A 25,289-nucleotide genomic window follows, 5' to 3' on the forward strand; every position below is an offset into this window, starting at 1 on the left:
CTACTTGTCATGCCGCACAAGTCATAGAAAACCAGTGAGGAAAGGCAAAAGTCGGGCGGTGCCGACTCTATAATACCCTGCACCTATCCTATAGGTACAAAGTGGGAGCTATATCTAATTCCGAACCAATTTTGATGGGAGGAGTGAAAATCGGGCGATATACATATATGTCAGCTATATCTAAATCTGAACCGATTTCTATGAAATTCATCAGTAATATTAAGAGCCATAAGAAAATTCTTCCTGTGAAATTTCGAGAGAATCGGCTTACAAATGAGCTCTTTATAATAATTCTCAAAATCGGACGAACATATACATGGGAGCTATATCTAAATCTGAACCAATTTCTTTGAAATTGACCAGTTATATTAAAAGTCACAAGAAAACCCTTCTTGCCGAATTTCGAGAGAATCGGTTAACAAATGCACATTTTATTGAAATATTTCTCAAAATCGGAGGAACATATATATGGGAGCTACATCTAAATCCGAACCGATTTCGAATAAACTTTACAATGTGGGAGTTATTGAGAAAAACGTTGTACAAAATTTTGGCAAGATTGATCAATAAATGCGCTTGTAGTGGCTTTAGGAGTGAAAATCGGGCGATATATATATATATATATATATATATATATATATATATATATATATATATATATATATATATATATATATATATATATATATATATATATATATATATATATATATATATATATATATATATATATATATATATATATATATATATATATATATATATATATATATATATATATATATATATATATATATATATATATATATATATGCCAGCTATATCTAATTCTGAACCGATTTCTATGAAATTCACCAGTAATATAGAGAATCATAGGAAAATCCTGCCTGGCAAATTTAGAGAGAATCGGTTAACAAATGACCATTTTTTTGCAATATTTCTCAAAATCAGAAGAACATATATACGGGAGCTATACCTAAATTCGACCAAACTTTACAGATATTGTGGAAGTCGTCGAGAAAAGCTTTGTACAAAATTTTGGCAAGATTGGTCAATAAATGCGCTTAAAGTGGCTCTAGGAGTAAAAATCGGGCGATATACATATATGGCAGCTATATCTAAATCTCAACCGATTTCCATGACATCCACCGGTAATATCAAGAATCAAGAGAAAATCCTTCTTGTCAAATTTCAAGGGAATCAGTTAACAAATGACCATTTTATTGCATTATTACTGCAAATCGGACGAAGCTATATCTAAATCTGAAACGATTTTTTTGAATTTCAATAGGCTTCGTCTCTAGGGCAAAAAACATGCCTGTATCAAATTTGATGACGATCGGATCAAAATTGTGACTTGTAGTGTGTAAACAAATTAACATAGACAGACAGACGGACGGACGGACACAGGTAAATGGAATCAGAAAGTGATTCTGAGTCGATCGGTATACTTATCAATGGGTCCATCTCTCTTCCTTTTGGGTGTTACAAATAAATGCACTGAGTTATAAAACCCTGCACCACTGTAGTGGTGCAGGGCGTAAATATCAACATGAAAAATTCAGGCAAGTTGACTAATATTTGAACCCTCAAGAGGCTCAGAGTCAAATTGGGAGATCGGATTATATGACAGTTATATCAGGATATGGACTGATGTAGACCATACTAGACACAGTTGTTGGAAGTCATACCAAAACGAGATATGCAAAATTTCAACCTAATTGGAAAACAATTGCGCCCTCTGTAGGCTCACGAAGTCTAATAGGGAGATCGGTTTATATGACAGCTATATCAGGAAGTCGTGATATGGGCAAAATTTTACCCAAATCGGATGAGAATTGCGCCTTCTAGAAGCTCAAAGAGTTTAGTCTGGAGATCGGTTTATATGGCAGCTATATGAGGTAATGGACCGATTTAGATCAAACTTGGCACAGTTGTTGGAAGTCGTACCAAAACAACAAATGCAAAATTTTTACCAAATTGGATAACAAAAACGCCCTCTTGAGGCTGAAGAGGACTAAACGGGAGATCCGATGGAGACCATACAGATTTGGGAAGTCATTGCAAAACATTTCATGCAAAATTTCAGCCAAATCGAATAAGAATTGCGCCCTGTAGGAGCTCAAGAAGTTAAGATCCAAGATCGGCTCAAAATGTCATGGCGACAAGAATATATCTACTTTAAGGGGTCTTAGACGAATATTTCAAGGTGTTACCATCGGAATGACGAAATGAGTATACCCCCATCCTATGATGGAGGGTATAACTAGTAAGGATAGCCGTTCGAAATATGGTAAATTAACTCTCAATTGTTGCGGATAGGTTAGGATTGTAAATGCTGGGCGATGGGTAAATACCCTAAAGGGATTTTCCCCGATAAATTGGGTAAATACCCGGGTATTTACCCATATATACCCAAATATTGGGTATTAATGATTTTACAGATATCTTAGCTATAAAAACATTTTCCAAAAAATTTCTGTTGATTTCGTTTTCTTTGTATATCCGACCTTCTGATCCCATAAAATTGAAATATAGTTATATATAGCCGCTATATAGACCGATCTCCAGACTTAAAGTCTTGAGGCAATAATTTGGTAATTTTTTTATTCGGTTTCGATGAAATTTGGCACAGTGAGTTCTGGTAGACCCCTACCCATTTCTGTGATGTGGGGTCCAGATCGGACCATATTTGGATATGGCTGCCCTATAGACCGGCCGCCTGATCTCCCGATATAGGGTATTAGGTATTAAGGTCATAAAGGATCCACATCACCCCATATCGATGAAAATTGGTACAGTGAGCTCTGTAGTAGACCTCTACACATTCCCGTCAAATGTGGTTAAGATCGGACCATATTAGGATATAGCTGTCATATAGACCGATCTCACGATATAGTGTAGTGAGCTTATAACATAGGAATATTTCATCCGATTTCGATAAAATTTAGCACAGAGGTTAGCATGAGGTTAGCGCAGAGGTTAGCATGTCCGCCTATGACGCTGAACGCCTGGGTTCGAATCCTGGCGAGACCTTCAGAAAAAATTTCCAGCGGTGGTTTTCCCCTCCTAATGCTGGCAAAGTTGTGACGCACTATGCCATGTAAAACTTCTCTCCAAAGTGGTGTTGCACTGGGGCACGCCCTTCGGACTCGTCTATAAAAAGGAGGCCCCTTATCATTGAGCCTAAAACTTGAATCGGACGGCACTCATTGATATACGAGAAGTTTGCCCCTGTTCCTTAGTGGAATATTCATGGGCAAAATTTGCATTTATATTTGTTTCCAATGCTAAGAAGGAGAAGAGCTACATCCATTTATAAGTATACCGATCGACGCAGAATCACTTTCTGATTCAATTTAGCCATGAGCGTCTGTTCGTCTGTCCGTCTGTGAGTCCATGTATTCTTGTATTCAAGGTACAGGTCGTATTTGTTGACCAATCGTCATGAAATTTCGCACATGTCACTTTTTTGAGCCAAGGACGAACGCTATTGATTTGGGTGAAAATCGGTTTAGATTTGGGCATAGCTCCCATATATATGTATCGCCCGATTTGCACTTAAATGACCGAAGTAACTAAAATTTTCAACCGATCTGCACAAAATTTGGTACGGATTGTTTTGTTACTGATCCTAACATATCTGCAAGATATCATCAAAATCGGTTCAGATTTAGATATAGCTCCCATATATATGTATCGCCCGATTTGCACTTAAATGGCCGTAGTAACTAAAATTTTCAACCGATCTGCACAAAATTTGGCATGGATTGTTTTGTTAGTGATCCTAACATATCTGCAAGATATCATCAAAATCAGTTCAGATTTAGATATAGCTCCCATATATATGTATCGGCCGATTTGCACTAAAATGGCCGTAGTAACTATAATTTTCCACCGATCTGCACAAAATTCGACGCAGATAGCTTTCTTACTGATCTTAACATATCTGCAAAAATCGGTTCAGATTTAGATATAGCTCCCATATATATGTATCGCCCGATTTGCACTTAAATGACCGTAGTAACTAAAATTTTCAACCGATCTGCACAAAATTTGGCACGGGTTGGTTAAGTAATGATCCTAACATATCCGCAAGATATCACCAAAATCAGTTCAGATTTAGATATAGCTCCCATATATATATACCGTCCGATTTGCACTTAAATGGCCGTAGTATCTACAAATTTCAACCGATCTGCACAACATTTGGCACGGAATGCTTTGTTATTGATCTTAGCATATCTGCCAGATTTAGATATAGCTCCCATATATATGTATGGCCCGATTTGCAATTTAATGGGTGTAGTGACTACATTTTTCAACTGGATCTGCACAAAATTTGGCAGGGATTATTATGTTACTGATCCTAACACATCTGCAAGATTTCATCAAAATAGGTTCAGATTTAGATATAGCTTCCATATATGTGTACCGACCGATTTGCACTTAAATTTCCGTAGTAACTACAATTTTCAATCGATCTGCACAAAATTTGGCACGGGTTGTTTTGGTCATGATCCTAAAATATCTGCAAGATTTTATCAAAATCGGTGTAGATTTAGATATAGCTCCCATATATATGTATCGCCCGATTTGCACTTAAATGGCCGTAGTAACTAAAATTTTTAACCAATCTGCACAAAATTTGGCATGGATTGTTTTGTTAGTAATCCTAACATATCTGCAAGATTTCATGAAAATCGGTTCAAATTTGGATATAGCTCCCATATATATGTATTGTCCGATTTTAATTTAAATGGCCCTAGTAACTGCAATTTTCAACCGAACTGTACAAAATTTGGCACGGATTGTTTTGTCAGTGATATTAACATTTCTGCATGATTTCGTTATAGTCGGTTCAGATTTGGATATAGCTCCCATATATGTGTATCGCCCGATTTGCACTTAAATGGCCGTAGTAACTACAATTTTCAACCGATCTACACAAAAATTGGCACGAATTGTTTTGTTACTGAATCCAACATATCTCCAAGATTTCACAAAAATCGGTTAAGATTTGGATATAGCTCCCACATATATTTATTGCAGGATTTGCATTCAAAAAAAGTCGGTTCAGATTTACAATTGTAGGGTAGTTGTAGGGTATTATATAGTCGACTCCACACGACTTTAGCCTTTCCTTTCCAGTGTCAAAAGTGTTTTTGTTTTCTTTCTAAGCTTCCTTCATTTTCCTCACACTTATGCCCATCACTGTATGAAAATGTTGTCAAGTATGATCTAGAAATGTGTGTCGATTGCTATGTGTCCTCTGAGTTTGTATTGCTCATGCAAAAGTGTTCGCCTACAAGTAAATCGATATTTTGCCTATATTTATTTTATACATATTTATTCATACATATTTATATAGTACAGTCAGTACGTTGAGTACACCTAAACACCTACACACATACATACATACATACTCACCACAATGAGATGTATATATGCTGAGAGTTTGTGCATAGGTCTCTAGCAAGTGTTTATTCATTTATATTTTTCATTTGGTTGTTACTCTTGTTGTTGTTGTTGTTGTTGTTGATGATGATGTTTTTGTTGTATATATATATATTTGACTATAAGGTGTTCATTTATTTAGTATATTTAGCTAGATTTTGGTTTTTAATATAAACGACGATGACGACGACTCTGTCTGTCGAGAGAGCATATGCAGAATTATGTTTGCATGAATGAATCAATGCCGGTATCCCACTTGCATGCCATGGCTGTTCGTCTCTCTGTGTGTCTGTCGTGCGTTCGGTGTCTGTGTCATTACGTATTCCTTGGTTGTTGATTGTATTTGACTTTAATCCTCCATAGTTGTTGGCAGGCTGGCTGGCTGCCTGGATGGGCTTGCTCTTCATCCCTCTCATATGTGTCCCTCCCTACATTTGTGACATGGTGGTGATGATATCTGAAAATGCAAAGCAGAGAGTAGAGATGTTTGTTAAAATTAAAAATTCCGAATTAGAAATGCATATTTTGTTTTGGGCATAAAATCCGCAATGCAATTTTGTGTATAAACATAGTCTATATTGTTTCTATTTGTTTCTATGACAAATACCAGGGAAAATATTAAATAATATATTAGGGTCTACCGTAAGAAGTGCTGCGGAAAAATATTTTTTTTTTTCAAAAATTTTAAAAATTTATTAAAAACAACCTAAAACTCATTAAATCCGGACAGAGTGCAATAGCGACACACCAGGCTTTTGGTAGGAATTAAACCCGCAATCTCCGCTCTGATAATCCGAGAACACTACCAAATTGATTACCGGGGTGACCAGAACTAGACCATGCGCTGCAAGGATTTCAAAGGGTCGTATTACCTCTTCGTGCCAAAAGCAAGCTTTAAAAGCGCCTTTTATGGATCTGAGACCTTAAAGAAGATCGGCCTATAAGGGGCTGCATCTAGATTCAGTTAAGGTTATGTTTAAGTGGCAGGTTTGCTTGAGACTCACAAAGAAGATTTCGACCATAAAGATACCAGAGAAACACGGGAAGGAAGATGCTTTCTATTTCCTATCTTTGAACCATCTAAATCCCTTAAAAATACCAACATCTTGCGTCTCAATTCGAACAAGCCCTTAAGAAATGAGAACTCAAAGTAGAAATCCATATTCTTGCCAGTGCAGAACACACATAAAGCTTGAATAAGTCTAGCGCTTTGCTATCGTTGACTAGAAGACAAGTCATCATAACTGGTCACTTTGTAACTTGCTGACTTGCCGTGAGGACATCGAGGAAGTAGACCATGAAAGATTTCCTCGAAGTCTTCACAGCGATTCAGTGGATAACCTATGGCCTTGAAATTTTGCACCCTATCTTGGCAGCACCTCAGCTCTATTCATTCCAAATTTCAAAGAGATATCTCTACCCGTTCACACACGGCATTATTTGTAAAAGTTTTTTTCGGTTCTATCTCACTGTGCGACGATCTTATACCACGAAGATCTGTTGCTTGCGTGTCATATGGTTCTTTGCTTCTCGAAATGAAAATGATCATTGTGCCTTTTTATCCACCAGGTATATATGACATGCTTATATCTCCTCTAGTCAGGGAGCTAGTTTATTGACAGATCTGGTCCTGACGATTTAAAGAAATTATTGGAGTCGAACCACGAATGTATATCAGTGACAATATTTTCTGAAAATTTTTATGCAGGAGACGTTATTGAGTTTCGTCTCTAAACATTCCCTGTACATACTGTGACTTGCAAATGTACTCAACAGTAACAGAGTTGGAGGCTAGGATCTTCAATGGTGTATAGCCCTTTGATGTACTTTCTATGGAGCTGTAGAATTTCACCTAACTTTTGTTCTGAGCCTTTTTAAGACGGCCCTTGTATCTTAGTACCCACCATAATACTTGTAATACTTTGAGAGATTGATCTGAGTTCCCATAAAGTAAAGGGTGATTTTTTTAGATTTGCTGGAAACAGGTTTGAACAGCTCTAGCACCTTTCGTGTTTTGTTTCACTGTCTGACATCTTCAGTTTGCTCTATTATTTAACTGTGAATCGTCTAACAAACGAACAATGCTTGCAAATTATTGAATTTTATTATCAAAATGCGTGCTCTGTTAAGAAAGTTTATCGCGCGCTTCTTCCATTTTATTTTTTCATTCATTTTTGGCTCAAAGGGTACGTAAATAATTAGAATTGTCGATTTTGGAGTGAAGATCAGCCTAAAGCATTGCAAGAGCTATTAATGCATCCAGAAAAAGTCGTAGTTTGGTGCAGTTTATGGGCTGGTGACATCATTAGACCGTACTTCTTCAAATATGATGCGAATCGTAACGTAACTGTGTATGAGGAGCGCAACCACAAGATGACACCAAAATGCAAGAGCTTGACTTGCATGACAAGTGGTTTCAACAAGATTCGTAAGATACCGGCCAAAATGTTGGAAAGAGTGTCCCAAAATTGGACTAAGCGGATGAACCATTTGAGAAGCAGTCACGAAATAATCTTCAAACATTAAATAATATGAACCGTTCTATCGGTTCAAATAAAGATTTCATGCATTGTACTGAATTCTATGTGTTTTTTTGAAAAACTATCCTATAGCTCTTAAAAAATTACCCTACATATATTTTCTTGATCATATTGATTTAAGTTGATCTAGCAATGTCTGTCCGTCCATCTGTCCGTCCGTCCATCTGTTCGTCCGTCCGTCCGTCGAAATCACGATAAAAGACGAATGAATGAAGATATCGTCTTAAAATTTTGGACAGACAGGTCGTTTGATAGCAAATGGGCTATACCGGTTGAGATTTGGATATAGCTCCCATATAAACCTATCTCCCGATTTGAGGTTTTTAGCCCTTGGAAGCAGTAATTGTCATTCGATTTGGCTGAAATTTTGCACGTGGTGTTCTGTCACGTCTTCCTACAACAATGAGATGTACGATCCAAATCGGTCTACAACCTGATATAGCTCCCATATAAACCAAACTCCCGATTTGAGATCCTGGAAGCGGCAATTGTTATTCGATTTGGCTGAAATTTTTCACGTAGTGTTCTGTTATGACTTCCAACATCCGTATTAAGTATGGTCTAAATCGGTCTACAACCTGATATAGCTCCCATATAAACCGATATCCCGATTTAGGGTCTTAAACTCAGAAGGTCTACAACCTGATATAGCTCCCATATACACCAAACTCCTGATATGAGATCTTGAGATCCTGTAAGCGGCAATTGTTATCTAATTTGGCTGAAGTTTTTCACGTAGTGTTCTGGTATGACTTCCAACATCCGTAGTAGGTATGGTCTAAATCGGTCTACAACCTGATATAGCTCCCATATAAACCCACATCCCGATTTAGGGTCTTAAACTCAGAAGGCGCAGTTGTTATCCGATTTGGCTGAATTAACCAATAGGGTTCTATTTCAGAGCCATCCTCTCCTCTTTTGATCGAGGTAAAGTTTTTCCATTTTCTAGCAAAACCGCCTGTCTATAGTAATGTGGACGATAGTGTCTTAGCCAAGTCTCCAGCAACAATTGCTGAGTCCATAGCCCCAACGCTTCTCGACAACTTTAGCCGCACCTTGTGAAACCGTAGGACGTAACTACTTTAGATTTTGTTAAGGACTTGTAGACTCATTTCCAATTTTATATTACATTTGGCCCAATGTGTGCCCCCACGCTAGTGCATCCCCGGAGTGTACACAAACCCTTACTCAAGTATACACAGGCCAAGTCCCAAGCATGGGTGCTGCGCGTCTGCGCATGCATGAGAGCGTGTTGGGAAATCGGTCTATATGGCACCTATATCCAAATATGGTCCGATCTGAACGATATTCATCAAAAGGGTTTAGAGGGGTACCAGAACACGCTGTGCCACATTCCATCGAAATAGGATGAAAAATACTCCTTTTATTGGCTCATTACACTACATCGGGAGATCGGTTTACATGGCAGCTATATCCAAATATGGTCCAATTTGGACCACATTTGACAGGAATGGGTAGGGGTCTACCAAAACACACTGATAAATTCGGTAATTCGAATTCGGGTAATAAAATGATCTTTTGTGGACTTAATAACCTATATCAGAGGACCGGGTGGTCGGTCTATAGGGCAGCTTTATCCAAATATAGTCCCATCTGAAATACACTTCACAGAAATGGGTAGGGGTCTATCAGAATTCACAGTGCCAAATTTCATCGAAATCAGATGAAACATTACCAATTTATTACCTCAAGACTTTAAGTCTGGAGATCGGTCTGTATAGCGGCTATATATAACTAAAATCCGATTTAATGAGATGAGAGAATTAGGTTTATACACAAAGAATACGAAATCATCAAAAATTGTTTGCAAAATGTTTTTATACCCAAGATATCTGCAAAATTAAAAATACCCAAACCAGTAAGGAAAGACAAAAGTCGGGCGGTGCCGACTTTATAACCTACCCTATAAACACATAAGGGGGAGCTACATCTAATTCTGAACTAATTTTGAGGGACCTCGGCGGATGTATCCAGATAGATTATTAAAATTCCTGTATCAAATTTCGAGCACAGCAAATATGTTCAAAATGTAATAACTACGGTTGACAAATGACAACAAATTATCCAAAATCTGACGAACAAATACATGGGAGCTATATCTAAATCTGAACCGATTTCGACCAAACTTTATGGATATTGTGGAATTTGTCGAGAAAAGCGTTGTACAAAAATTTGGAAAGATTGGTCAAAAAATGTGCTTGCAGTGGGTTCAGGAGTGAAAATCGGGCGATATATATATATATGAGAGCTATGTCTAAATCTGAACTGATTTCAATGAAATTCACCGGTAATATCGTGAGTCAGAATAAAATACTTCCTGCCAAATTTCGAGAGAATCGGTTAACAAATGACAGTTTTATTGCTGTATTACTGGAAATCGGACGAACATATATATGGGAGCTATATCCAAATCTGAACCGATTTCTATAATATTCACTTTTAATATAAAGAGTCATTAAAAAATTCTTCCTTCCAAATTGCTAGATCCAAATTGCTAATTGGTTAACAAATGACCATTTTATTGCTGTATTACTGCAAATCTGACGAACATATATATGGGAGCTGTATCCAAATCTGAACCGATTTTTATGAAATCTACAAGTAATATCGAGAGTCACAATAAAATCTTACCTGCCAAATTTCGAAAGAATCGGTTAGCAAATATTATCGTATTACTTGAAATCGGACGAACATATATATGGGAGCTATATCCAAATCTACACCGATTTCTATGACATTTACCAGTAATATCGAGAGTCACAAGAAAATCTTTCCTGTCTAATTTCGAGAGAATCGGTTTACAAATGACCATTTTATTGTTGTATTACTGGAAATCGGACGAACATATATATGGGAGCTACACCCAAATCTGGGACGATTTCTATGAAATTCACCAATAATACCGTGAGTCAGAAGAAAATCGTTCCTGTCAAATTTCGAGAAAATCGGTTAACAAATGACCATTTTTTTGCTGTATTACTGGAAATCGGACGAACATATGGTTGCCCAAAAAGTAATTGCGGATTTTTCAAATAGTCGGCGTTGACAAATTTTTTCACAGCTTGTGACTCTGTAATTGCATTCTTTCTTCTGTCAGTTATCAGCTGTTACTTTTAGCTTGCTTTAGAAAAAAAGTGTAAAAAAAGTAAATTTGATTAAAGTTCATTCTAAGTTTTATTAAAAATGCATTTACTTTCTTTTAAAAAATCCGCAATTACTTTTTGGGCAACCCATATATATATGGGAGCTATATCCAAATCTGAGATGATTTCTATGAAATTCACCAATAAGAAAATCTTTCCTGTCAAATTTCGAGAGAATCGGTTAACAAATTACCATTTTATTGCTGTATTACACCAAATCGGACGAACATATATATGGAGGCTATATCCAAATCTGAACCGATTTTTCCAATTTCAGTAGGCTTCGTCTCTAGGCTGAAAATGCCCATGCCCATACCAAATTTGAAGACGATCGGATGAAAATTGCGACCTGTAGTTTGTACACAAATTAACATGGACAGACTGACGGACGGACCGACAGACAGATATAGCTAAATCGAATGAGAAAGTGATTCTGAGTGTTACAAACAAATTCACTAAGTTATAATACCCTGTACCACAGTAGTGGTGTAGGTTATAAAAAGATATTTATTGAGTATTTTCCCAATAAATACCCAAGCGATGGGTATTTACCCGGTAGAAATCCATCTCTAACCATGTACACTCAACTCAACAGGAATATCTAGTGAGGTGGGACCACCACTGACCATATTTTTAGACATTTTTGCCACAACTCGAAACCAGGAATTTGGGCTCAAAGGCAGACATGCCTACTTCTGTGCTATTTTGAACATTTAAAGTACTAATCTGTCACAATAACCAATAAATAGCAGTGACTGACATACCGTAAAACAACATTTGCTACAATAGCAACAAATTTCCTCATCCATTAAAGTTTTATTTCAGTTGGCCATACCCAATGGCAATTGTACTTAGCATTGTTATTGCTCAACCTATAAAGCTTGAAAATATTGTCGGAATTTGCTTCCAAATATTGAGCACCAATCCTATGAATGTCACTTTTATGGTCTGCATAAAATTCATTTCAACTTAAAGTGATGAATTATAGAAATATGCAAAATAAATGTCTTAACATATCATTAGAAGAATGATGGTACATGTCAACTATTTTTTTTTTTTCTCTCTAAATTTCATAGAAATGCAAAATCTAAAATAGTCCAAGATGATATGGATCACCGACATCCATGTTATACATTAAACATGATAATGGTATGGTTTCCACTATGAAATAACAATGCAATGTCCCGGGGTACGTATGATTTATATTTATGCTGTTGTCATTATTAGCATAACTCATACGCCACGTATGACACGGACATGAAGCAACACAAAGCATTTCTCGATTGCCTTAACCATAAGAGTAGGAAACACTTGAATAAAGATGGTTGGGATATGTGTGTATGCTGGTATATCTTTTTTATGGTTAAAAAAAAGAAATGGCAATTTTATATTCACCCAATAGCATACGGCTGCTGCTGCTGCTCGCAAAGGAGCGAAATTGAGAATCGTCTGATAAAATATTGATTATTTAAATTTTGCAATATCCTGCAAACAAGGACTTTCCTTTAGAGAATCGTATACACAATACATTTGTTCATTTTATATATGAGTGTGTATGTGTGTGTGTGTGTGTACAAGTATTTGCTTGACTTCTCATACGGTCATCCGCCGCCCCCCATACTTTAGCTAGCGGCAATGGAAGCTGTTATATTGACATATTTATTGTAGCTGCAAACCTCTTTTATGTGATTTTTCGATTTTTTTCTTTCATCTTTTTCCCCACTTCTTTCCAAGAGAGGTTAAGAAACTTTTACAGGGAACTAGAGGAAGCCAGAGGAGTCTCCCTAAATCACCAGCATATAAGAAATTTAAATTTCATTCTAAAATTGAAAGCGAAAAAATGGAATTTATTTATGCTAACAAAAAAACAAAAAGCCAATCAATTTTAGAACAAAGATAAAGGAAAAAAAATACGGACAGAAGCCCTATAAATGTTGTTACACAACTCTACGTTCGCTTTACCTTAAAGTAACTTTTCTTTTTGTTTCTTTCCTCTTTCATATGCCAGATAGTTTATGAATATGTGATGGCATTATTTAAAATTTTCTCACGACTGAATGACTTTTACTCTAAATAATAAATTACTGGAAGCCAGAGACAAGACCAATGTCTCCTCTTTTCTACCGCACAATATGTTGTACATTTAAATTTGCCATTCAGCCAATTCTTCCCATCTTAAAAAAAAAAAAAAAAAAACCATTGCCATTATGTACTCTCGCATACTCGTGCCACATTTAAGTGTTATTTTGTAAGCCAGGATACAAACCAAAGGTCTAATGCGATACAGTGTAGACCTCATTCAAAGAATTCCCTATGCGAATGGAAATAAAATGAGGTTTTGTGCAAGTATTCATATTTCATGCACATCATAGTTATCTACGTTGTCGTTTGTGGCCGAACAGTGGGATGAAAAAAAATAAAAATATTAACGTAATAGAGTGATTGCCTTGTATTTGGCTGGAATATAACAACTGGCTATTGTTGGCGATATCTAACACCTCAATGTGAACAAAATGTTTGTGTATGGCTCAATTAATCCTTTTAAAGATACTGGCAGCATTGCCATATGTCAAAAATCTGCAACAACAGCTAAATGGTTCAGCGAGTGTAGGCTTGGATTCAACGAAAAACATGTAAAAACGTGGCAAGTTCGTCCGGGACGAATCTACCACAATGAATTCAGAAAAAAAATTTTTATACATTAAATTTCTCCAAATCAATCAAAAAATTTTTACGCATTACATTTCTCCAAATCAAGCACATATTTCAATTATAAATCGATATTGACCATACTTGACACGATTGTTGTAGTTCCGAAACACTACGTGCAAATTTTCACCCTAATCGAATAACAACTACTGCTTCTAAGGGCTGAAGAAGTCATATCGGGAGATTGGTTTATATGAGAACGATATCATGTCAAGTGATGATGTGGGCAGCTGTGAACGCCTCTGGATGTTCTTCAAACATTTTCATCGACACTACGGTCATAGTAAGAGCAAATTTCGCAAAAGCACGTTAATTTCGGCTTGGTCGAATCTCATTTACCTACCACCAGGGACATAGCTAAGATTGTATTTTTAATGAAGACCATATCATGCCTGGCAACGCCCATGCCTGGCTACGCCCATGCCTGGCTACGCCCATGCCTGGCTACGCCCATGCCTGGCTACGCCCATGCCTGGCTACGCCCATGCCTGGCTACGCCCATGCCTGGCTACGCCCATGCCTGGCTACGCCCATGCCTGGCTACGCCCATGCCTGGCTACGCCCATGCCTGGCTACGCCCATGCCTGGCTACGCCCATGCCTGGCTACGCCCATGCCTGGCTACGCCCATGCCTGGCTACGCCCATGCCTGGCTACGCCCATGCCTGGCTACGCCCATGCCTGGCTACGCCCATGCCTGGCTACGCCCATGCCTGGCTACGCCCATGCCTGGCTACGCCCATGCCTGGCTACGCCCATGCCTGGCTACGCCCATGCCTGGCTACGCCCATGCCTGGCTACGCCCATGCCTGGCTACGCCCATGCCTGGCTACGCCCATGCCTGGCTACGCCCATGCCTGGCTACGCTCACGCCTACGGCTACGTCCCTACCCTTCATTAAGAATCGCATTTGACAAGTCCCTTGAATAACTTTTAGTAGTTGAGCCTTGTAGAGGCTGAAGATTGGCTTATATTGGAGCTACATCAGCTGTTAAACCGATTTAGATTACACTAGGCACAGCTCTTGGGAGTCATAACACAACATAATAGGTAAGGTTAAGTTGAAAAGAGAGTGCAGATATTAATCTGTCCCATGCTACTATGGACATCTAAGCCAGACGTTGTTAAAGCGTATGTCTGCGCGGTCTGGCTAGAAGAACGCATTCGCGCATACTAGGTCCCGTACACACGAAAAGAGACAAGGCGGAATGTGCCAACTACATAAGCATACCGCATACTCTCGAGCGCACTGTGTGAAAAATTAGAACCTAAAGTCAATGAAATAATTGGGCCCTATCAATGCGTGGCAAATCCACCGTAGACCAGATATTCACACTGCGCGAAATCCAGGAAAAGACCCGAGAGGGACAAATGTCTTGGCTGTCTTGTCTGTCTTGTCTGTCTTGTCTGTCTTGTCTGTCTTGTCTGTCTTGTCTGTCTTGTCTGTCTTGTCTGTCTTGTCTGTCTTGTCTGTCTTGTCTGTCTTGTCTGTCTTGTCTGTCTTGTCTGTCTTGTCTGTCTTGTCTGTCTTGTCTGTCTTGTCTGTCTTGTCTGTCTTGTCTGTCTTGTCTGTCTTGTCTGTCTTGTCTGTCTTGTCTGTCTTGTCTGTCTTGTCTGTCTTGTCTGTCTTGTCTGTCTTGTCTGTCTTGTCTGTCTTGTCTGTCTTGTCTGTCTTGTCTGTCTTGTCTGTCTTGTCTGTCTTGTCTGTCTTGTCTGTCTTGTCTGTCTTGTCTGTCTTGTCTGTCTTGTCTGTCTTGTCTGTCTTGTCTGTCTTGTCTGTCTTGTCTGTCTTGTCTGTCTTGTCTGTCTTGTCTGTCTTGTCTGTCTTGTCTGTCTTGTCTGTCTTGTCTGTCTTGTCTGTCTTGTCTGTCTTGTCTGTCTTGTCTGTCTTGTCTGTCTTGTCTGTCTTGTCTGTCTTGTCTGTCTTGTCTGTCTTGTCTGTCTTGTTTGTCTTGTCTGTCTTGTCTGTCTTGTCTGTCTTGTCTGTCTTGTCTGTCTTGTCTGTCTTGTCTGTCTTGTCTGTCTTGTCTGTCTTGTCTGTCTTGTCTGTCTTGTCTGTCTTGTCTGTCTTGTCTGTCTTGTCTGTCTTGTCTGTCTTGTCTGTCTTGTCTGTCTTGTCTGTCTTGTCTGTCTTGTCTGTCTTGTCTGTCTTGTCTGTCTTGTCTGTCTTGTCTGTCTTGTCTGTCTTGTCTGTCTTGTCTGTCTTGTCTGTCTTGTCTGTCTTGTCTGTCTTGTCTGTCTTGTCTGTCTTGTCTGTCTTGTCTGTCTTGTCTGTCTTGTCTGTCTTGTCTGTCTTGTCTGTCTTGTCTGTCTTGTCTGTCTTGTCTGTCTTGTCTGTCTTGTCTGTCTTGTCTGTCTTGTCTGTCTTGTCTGTCTTGTCTGTCTTGTCTGTCTTGTCTGTCTTGTCTGTCTTGTCTGTCTTGTCTGTCTTGTCTGTCTTGTCTGTCTTGTCTGTCTTGTCTGTCTTGTCTGTCTTGTCTGTCTTGTCTGTCTTGTCTGTCTTGTCTGTCTTGTCTGTCTTGTCTGTCTTGTCTGTCTTGTCTGTCTTGTCTGTCTTGTCTGTCTTGTCTGTCTTGTCTGTCTAGTCTGTCTAGTCTGTCTTGTCTGTCTTGTCTGTCTTGTCTGTCTAGTCTGTCTTGTCTGTCTTGTCTGTCTTGTCTGTCTTGTCTGTCTTGTCTGTCTTGTCTGTCTTGTCTGTCTTGTCTGTCTTGTCTGTCTTGTCTGTCTTGTCTGTCTTGTCTGTCTTGTCTGTCTTGTCTGTCTTGTCTGTCTTGTCTGTCTTGTCTGTCTTGTCTGTCTTGTCTGTCTTGTCTGTCTTGTCTGTCTTGTCTGTCTTGTCTGTCTTGTCTGTCTTGTCTGTCTTGTCTGTCTTGTCTGTCTTGTCTGTCTTGTCTGTCTTGTCTGTCTTGTCTGTCTTGTCTGTCTTGTCTGTCTTGTCTGTCTTGTCTGTCTTGTCTGTCTTGTCTGTCTTGTCTGTCTTGTCTGTCTTGTCTGTCTTGTCTGTCTTGTCTGTCTTGTCTGTCTTGTCTGTCTTGTCTGTCTTGTCTGTCTTGTCTGTCTTGTCTGTCTTGTCTGTCTTGTCTGTCTTGTCTGTCTTGTCTGTCTTGTCTGTCTTGTCTGTCTTGTCTGTCTTGTCTGTCTTGTCTGTCTTGTCTGTCTTGTCTGTCTTGTCTGTCTTGTCTGTCTTGTCTATCTTGTCTGTCTTGTCTGTCTTATCTGTTTTGCCTGTCTTGTCTGTCCTTAAAACCTACGAGGGTTGCTTCATAAATTTCTGACCTAATTTTGAGAATCCAAAATTTTCCAATCCGCTTGAGATACTTCCAAAACAGGGTTATTGACCGCTTCAATGTATTTTCTAGCGACCAAAATCATTAACCACGCATTTTTATCTTAAAGTGCGGATGACCTACCAAATCGATCAAATTTTCATTTATTCTCTATTTTTAACCCACTGTGCCTTGTCGTCAACTACACTTGGCCAACTTGATCCCATTCACTGCGTTTGTGGGTCTTTGTGAAATTCTTCTAGAACAATTACAGTTCTCTTAAAGTTACACTTTAGTCTGGCAGCGTAAAAGTATGGGGCAGAGAGAAGTGTGCGTGTGCGTGTGTGCGTTTGTGTTTAAGTAAATGGCGAGATTCTATGAAATATCCTTGGAACTTACAATTCTCCTTTTAGTCCCTATCTCCATCACTACTTCCTACTCTACCCCCGTTATGTTTTATGCACTACAGCCAAATGCCAGCATAGGGATTCCTAGTGTTTATTTTTATCCTTAAGCAACGATATGACCTATAAAATATGCATACCACATCATGCATACATACATACACATGCACAGACCATATGAGGACATCATGTTAACATACTGACATAAATACTACTTGCAGCTACTATCAGAAGCTCACATTCGCATCCGCATATGGTGTACATGCGTGCGTGCGTGTGTGTGTGTGTGTGACAGTATGTTGTGCGTGTAAGTCCAAGGAATATGCCCTTAAACCATAGCAACGACGATATCGCACATGATGTGCGTTTGTTCCATACGGGTGAATCCTTCCATTTTATTCTTATGATTAGCTTCAAGTGTTGCATGGCTAATGAAAGCATTCGACCTCAACATTTAGAGTAGAGAATGAATGAATTTATCATTTCAAGATTGTATTTGTTAAATTCCAAGTAAATATTGTTCTAGTCATTTGAATTATTACTGAAATATTATTTTAGGTGGTAAATAAATCCAGGTGAGTTATTTTAAGGTATTCAAATTTCATATGAAGTAATTCATGAGACTAAGATAACCAGAGGAACAAACTCTGGCACTCTAATTAATTAAGATAGAAATAAGATGTAAAGTTAGGTGGAAGAAATTGCAACCATTTTCCTCATAGTCTCCGTGGTCGATATGTAGGTACGAGGAAGAATGAGGAAATTAGGAAAATATGAGTTTTTCGGAAGAAAGGGAGATAAAGGAGAAACGCTGAATACCTTTTAGTCAGATTAAGTTTAGATATTGCAAATTTTCGGATAGGAATGCTCTTAAATCAAATGGCAATGTGCCCTCTAGAGGCAGTAGGAGCAACGTTGGGTAATACCTGGCATTAGTTGATTGATATCATAGAAGTAATCATAGAAGTTTTAGTCCAATTTGATAAGAATCGGAAGATCGATTTAAATAGGAGCTATGTCTGGGCCAGGTTTTCAATAATATAAAAAGGAGATCGGTTTATATGAGCGCTATATCTAAACATGGATGGTTTTGGCTATTTTTCCATCACACCTACATCGATAGAATGTCCGAATTCCTTGTAGAGAGGGTGCAGTATACATACCCTCTCTACAAGGACCGATGTATTGCAGAAGGACAGGGCAGACATTATCACCATACAAGAAGTGCGATGGCTCGGGAAAGACTACAAACAACACCGAGAGGACACGCCCTATTTTATAGCTGCCTTAGAACGAGGCATGAATGTAGTTGTGCATCTCTGGTAAGTCGGAGACTGAAGCGTCTTGTCTCCAGGTTAACTCCGATGGATAAGAGGCTAGCCACAATACGCATTAAAGCCAAATTCTTCAACGTCAGTCTTTCGCGCCCATACCCCGGCGAAAGACATGGACGAACAGATCAAGGATATTTTTTACGAACGTCTAGAGAGAGAATATAACCGCTATCCCGCCCCTGATATTACAATCATTCTGGGAGATTTTAATGCGAAACTTCCGAATATGGATTGAAGCTAATAGTCATCACCGCAGCTTAGCAGCACCAGATTTCAACTTCGAAGGATTCACCCGATCAAAATACGAGAATCCCAATAAACATGTTGTGATAGATGGAGAGCATTCAACCAGCGTGCATTCAACATCGATCGTACGTCTACATCGATGTGGGGGGCGAACATCGATTCGGAGGTTAGCACCAGTCTTTGTGTGGCGAGAAACGTACGATCTGCCACTGCACAAAAGCTGAATGTCGAATAGCTGTAAACACAACAGGGGACAACGGCATACTCCACTCGGCTGAACCAAATGCTTAAAAAAAAACACTTCCTCTCTTGCGAAGTAACTGTACTTGGATATTAAAAGCATTCCTGAAAGTACCCATGGTATGACCAGGAGTGTCAAAAAGCTCCTGAAGCCACTAATGCGGCATGCAGGACAAACTTTACAATCAGTAGCAACGCGTCGGATGAAGGAGTGGTACCGGGAGAAAGGCAGAGAGAGAAAGCACATCTTCCGCAAGACGAAGAAGGAATTGGAGAGACTCTATGTCAACGAAATAATTGGGCCCCGTCAGTGTGGCTTTAGACCTGGTAAATCCAATATTTACACTGCGGCAAATCCTGGAAGAGACCCGAGAGGAATGACAAGATTTCATTAACTACAAAGCCGCCTTCGACAGCTCTATAGGTTCAAAGGCATTTTGGTATCCCTGCAAACCTCTCCGAACTGAAAGCTCCTTTCAGACAGGTAGATGTCTTTAATATCCTGCTAGAGGAGATCGTACGAGATTCAGGTGTGATAGGCTCATGGCTCACTACTCACATGAAAACTTATCCTTCTCAACTATGTCGTCGACATCGATATTATGGATCGGTCACCGGAAGAAGCAATTGCAGACTTTGAAAGTATCAAAAGAGAATCAGGGAATGTGGGTCTGGCAGTAAATGGAGATAGGACACAGTGGACGGTATCAACTCCCCCAAAGCCCTGTTGACTCGAACAGATAAAGATAATGGGGAAAGTTTGGGAGTTGTAACATTAAGATAGTCAGAAAACTTTATCTACCTCGGCACCGCCGTGAACGAAACAAATGGCTCCAGTTTTGAATTTAAACGAAAGTTATTATTGGCTAAAAGAAGCTTCTTTGGATTGAGCAACCAGTTCAGGCGCAAAGCCACTTCTCAACAGACTAGAATCACACTATACAAGACTCTGATACTACCTGTTCTATAGTATGGCTCCGAAGCATGGGTGCTTGCGAAAACAGATGTGGCAGTACTTGGAGTGTTTCAGAGAAAAATCCTTTGAAAAAATTTGTGGACAAGTATTAGTACCAAGCCAAAGTGTATTTGTATAGGCTCTTGGTTGCCCTTTTCCTTGCCAATAGCACGGCATGCAAATCAATCTCCCTTTTTTCCTGCCTCGATTGCACCGTGACGTCATTGGACAAAAGCCACTTCTTAACAGACTAGAATCACACTATACAAGACTCTGATACTACCTGTTCTAAAGTATGGCTCCGAAGCATGGGTGCTTGTGAAAACAGATGTGGCAGTACTTGGAGTGTTTGAGAAAAAAATCCTTTGAAAAAATTTGTGGACAAGTATTAGTACCAAGCCAAAGTGTATTTGTATAGGCTCTTGGTTGCCCTTTTCCCTGCCAATAGCACGGTATGCAAATCAATCTCCCTTTTTTCCTTCCTCGATTGCACCGTGACGTCATTGGACAAAGCTGCCCACCAGGAGAGGCCACCAAGTGTCACGACACCAGGAAGTGCAACTGTATGCTGTTCCACTTCTTTTCTGCCTCGGACACTACCAAACTGCCCAGTGGGGAAACTGACGACAGACAACCTAGGTAAGGTCCGAAAGTTGGACAACCTATCAATGCCAAATATGGTCTGAATCGGTCCATAACCTTATATATCTCGCATATAAACCCATCGATTGTACTTCTTGAGCCTTAATGTCGCAGTTATTGTCTTTTTTTTTGGCGGAAATTGTGAACAACGACTTTTCCTATGACTGAATCAATCCATAACATGACATAGCTCCCATATAAACCGATCTCACGATTTTACTTCTTAAGCCCCCATAGGGCACAAATCTTAACCGATTTGACTGAAATTTTTGCCTACGGTCTCTAACATTCACACCAAGCTTGATTTAAATCGGTCCACAACCTGATATAGCTGCAGTAGAATGACAATTTTTATTCATTATCCTTTGTTTGCCTACAAAGAGATACCTGGCAAAAAACTTGACAAATGCGATCCGTGGTGGGGGGAATATAAGATTTGTCCCGGCCGAACTTAGCACGCTTTCACTTGTTCTCATTTTCATTGACGATCTATTGAATCTGACTTCGAATTCGATCTACTCGTTCGGGGAAGACAGCAACCTCTGTCGTTCATTGGAACACAGGCCGAGTCTTCGAGAGATCGAAGTCAGAAGGCGGATTATGGACATTACACTCTGCCGAAAATTTCTGGCCATTTCTGTGGGGGGGGGGGAGTGATCGAATGAACAGAAATTTTTGCCTCGGTGTAGGTCGTTTGTGATTGCTAATGGGCTATATCGGTCCATGGTTCTTAAGCCGCTAGAGATCGCAATAGTTACACGATTTGGCTGAAATTTAGCATGAAGTGTTTTTTATAAACTTTCAGTAATTGTGCTAAGTATGGTCAAATCAGTTCATAGCCTGATATATCTCTCATATAAACTCATCTCGGATGTGGACTTTTTAAGCCACTAGGAAGCGCAATCATTAACCGGTTTAGCTGAAATTTGGCATGAAGTGTTTTGTAATGACTTCCAACAACTGTGCCAACTATGGTCTAAATTCTTTCATAACCTGATAAAGCTCCCATATAAAACGTTCTACCGATTATACTCCTTGAGCCTCTATAGGGCGCAATTATTATGCCATTTGGCTGAAACTTTGCACAATGACTTCCACTTTGGTCTCCAAAAGCCAAACCAAGTATGGCCCCAATCGGTTTATAACTTGACATATCTCCAATAGCAAAGCCATTCTTAGCCATTATTTTTTGTTTGCCTATAAGGAGACATCGAGCAAAGAACTTGACCCCTGGTAAAGCGCATATAAGATTCGGCCCAGCCGGTGCTAAGTTCACGCTTTTATATGGTTTTTTTCCATTAAGAAACAGGGCCACACTTCTCACACATCAATGAGTGCTGCTTGATTCAAGTTTAGGCTCACTGATAGGGTTCCTCCTCTTATTTTCAAGTCCAAGCGGCGTGCCGCAGTGCGACACCTCTTTAGGGAGAAGTTTTTACATGGCTGCCATACCATTTTTTCAAACGGCATTGTCCTTCAAAAATGTCGCCAGCATTAGGGGGGGAATAACCTCCGATGAAAAGTTTTTCTCATGTTTTCGCCAGGAATCGAACCCAGGCCTTCAGCCTCATAGACGGACATCCTAACATCTGCGCAATGGTGGCCTCCTCAATCGAACCATGCACTGTCGAAGGACGGCTAGTTTGTGGAATCGACTTCCAGCAGATGTTTTCCCGCCATCTGCGACATCCCGAAATTCAAACAAATGTCAATGAACACTACTACCCCTTCCCCCGCTCTAGTCCTAAACTATCATCTCTAAAGCAATGCAATGCATGTAAAGGGGACATGCCATGCGGACATGTTAGAACTGTCAGGCTCGTGTAATCACATTACAGCCCTTAACAAATTAAAGCGTGCTAAGTTCGGCCGGGGCGAATCTTATACGAGGGTTGCCTTTTATATACGAGCGGTATTTGTGTTGTTTACAGTAATTCAAAAGATTCATCTCGCCAAAAAAATGGAATTAAATCGAGAATATTTTCGTGCGACTATTTTTATACCCTCCACCATAAGAGGGTATACTAAGGGGGTATACTAATTTCGTCATTCTATTTGTAACTACTCGAAATATTCGTCTGAGACCCCATAAAGTCCGTCCGTCCGTCTGTCTGTCGAAAGCACGCTAACTTCCGAAGGAGTAAAGCTAGCCCCTTGAAATTTTGCACAAATACTTCTTATTAGTGTAGGTCGGTTGGTCCATGCTTTGATATAGCTGCCATATAACCGATCTTGGGTCTTGACTTCTTGAGCCTCTAGAGTGCGCAATTCTTATCCGATTGGAATGAAATTTTGCACAACGTGTTTTGTTATGATATCCAACAACTGTGCCAAGTATAGTTCAAATCGGTCCATAACCTGATATAGCTGCCATATAAACCGATCTTGGGTCTTGACTTCTTGAGCCTCTAGCGTGCGCAATTCTTATTCGATCAGAATGAAATTTTGCACGACGTGTTTTGTTATGATATCCAACAACTGTGCCAAGTACGGTTCAAATCGGTCCATAACCTGATATAGCTGCCATATAAACCGATCTTGGGTCTTGACTTCTTGAGCCTCTAGAGTGCGCAATTCTTATCCGATTGAAATGAAATTTTGCACGACGTGTTTTGTTGTTATATCCAACAACTGTGCCAAGTATGGTTTAAATCGGTTCATAACCTGATATAGCTGCCATATAAACCGATCTTGGGTCTTGACTTCTTGTGCCTCTAGAGGGCACAATTCTTATCCGATTTGAATGAATTTTTGCACGAAGTATTTCGTTATGATATCCAACGACTGTGCCAAGTATGGTTCAAATCGGCCAATAACCTGATATAGCTGTCATATAAACAGATCTGGAGATTTGACTTCTTGAGCTTCTAGAGGGCGCAATTCCTATCCGATTGGCTAAAATTTTGCATGACGTATTTTATTTTTACTTTCAACAACTGTGTCAAATAAGGTTCAAATCGGTTCATAACCTGATATAGCTGCCATATAAACCGATCTGGGATCTTGACTTCTTGAAACCTAGAGGTCGCAATTATTATCCGATATGCCTGAAATTTTGTACGATGGATCCTCTCATGACCATCACCAAACGTGTTTATTATGGTCTGAATCGGTCTATAGCCTGATACAGCTCCCATATAAATCGTTCTCCCTATTTTACTTCGTGAGCCCCAATGGGCGCAATTCTTATATGAATTGGCTGAAATTTTACAGAGGTCTCCAACATATAATTTAATTGTGGTCCGAACCGGACCATATCTTGATATCGCTTTAATAGCAGAGCAACTCTTTTCTTATATCCTTTTTTGCCTAAGAAGAGATGCCGGGAAAAGAACTCGACAAATGCGATCCATGGTGGAGGGTATATAAAATTCGGCCCGGCCCAACTTAGCACGCTTTTACTTGTTTACAACTTTTGACGTAGATACACTCAACAACAGTGGATCGATGAATTTAATTCAATTTTTTGAGATGAAGCTCCATCAACGACTAGTGTTTATCGATGGTATGGTGAATTCAACCGAGGTCGTAGTTCACTCCAAGACGAATTTCGTAAAGGTCGTTTAAAATCAGTTGTTGTTGGTGCTATCGTGAGGGTGAGACATCCTTAGGCATTAGTGGGATCAGCATACATTCAAAATTGCATGAATATTTGACTGTGAAATTTGTTCGCTTTGGATCCTACACAATTTGTCAATGGACTAAAACAAGGCTCGTGTCAATTGGTCGAAAGAAATACGATCGCGGTACTTCAAAACATGTCTATGACATCGTGACAGGTGATGAATCGTGGATTTACGCGTATGAGCCCGAAAGAAAACAGCAGTCGACTGGATGGGTGTTTCAAGATGTGCCAAATCCAACAAAAGTTGCTAGCGCACGAAGCACTTTCAAGCAAATGATCGCCTGTTGTTTTTTTTTGGAAAAACTGGACATGTCACAATCGTACCACTAGAACAACGCAGAACATTGAGTTCTGAGTGGTACACAACCATTTGATTGCCAGTTGTCTTTCAAGAAATCAGGAAAACCAACTGCCGAAGACGGATCACTCTTCACCACGACAATGCGGGCTGTCACACATTGGCTCAAACAACAGCGTTTTTCGGCACTCAAAACTTCGATTTGATGAGTCATCCGCTGTTTAGTCCTGACTTGGCACCGAATGGCTTCTTTTTATTCTCGTATGTAAAACATAAAATTAGAGGTCAACCTTTTTCGAAACCTGAAGAAGCGGTTGATGCGTTCAGAATGCATATTTTGGAGATACCTCAATCAGAGTGGCAAAAGTGTTTCGAAAATTGGTTTAAACACATGCAAAAGTGCATAGACC

General features: G+C 39.5%; 2 protein-coding genes across 5 annotated transcripts in view; one reads left to right on the forward strand and one right to left on the reverse strand.

Moving 5' to 3' along the window:
• Window positions 1-5,333: 5,333 nt before the first annotated feature.
• The window catches only part of LOC106092199 (patj homolog), a 364,103-nt gene continuing 344,147 nt past the window's right edge, over window positions 5,334-25,289 (reverse strand). For all 4 annotated transcript variants that reach the window (XM_059362018.1, XM_059362015.1, XM_059362016.1 and 1 more), the window contains one exon: window positions 5,334-5,914. The gene's annotated coding sequence lies outside the window, so the exon portion shown is untranslated. The remainder of the gene's footprint in view (window positions 5,915-25,289) is intronic.
• LOC131994677 (small proline-rich protein 3-like) lies at window positions 14,259-14,783 on the forward strand. Its single transcript, XM_059361479.1, has one exon. The coding sequence runs from the start codon at window positions 14,259-14,261 to the stop codon at window positions 14,781-14,783; it is 525 nt and encodes a 174-aa protein (XP_059217462.1).

This window comes from Stomoxys calcitrans, chromosome 2, assembly GCF_963082655.1.
Source record: "Stomoxys calcitrans chromosome 2, idStoCalc2.1, whole genome shotgun sequence".
Lineage (NCBI taxonomy): Eukaryota > Metazoa > Arthropoda > Insecta > Diptera > Muscidae > Stomoxys > Stomoxys calcitrans.

Bases quoted from the DNA above. Each gene is read 5' to 3' on its own strand.
- LOC131994677 (XM_059361479.1), top strand. From the start codon at position 14,259: ATGCCTGGCAACGCCCATGCCTGGCTACGCCCATGCCTGGCTACGCCC.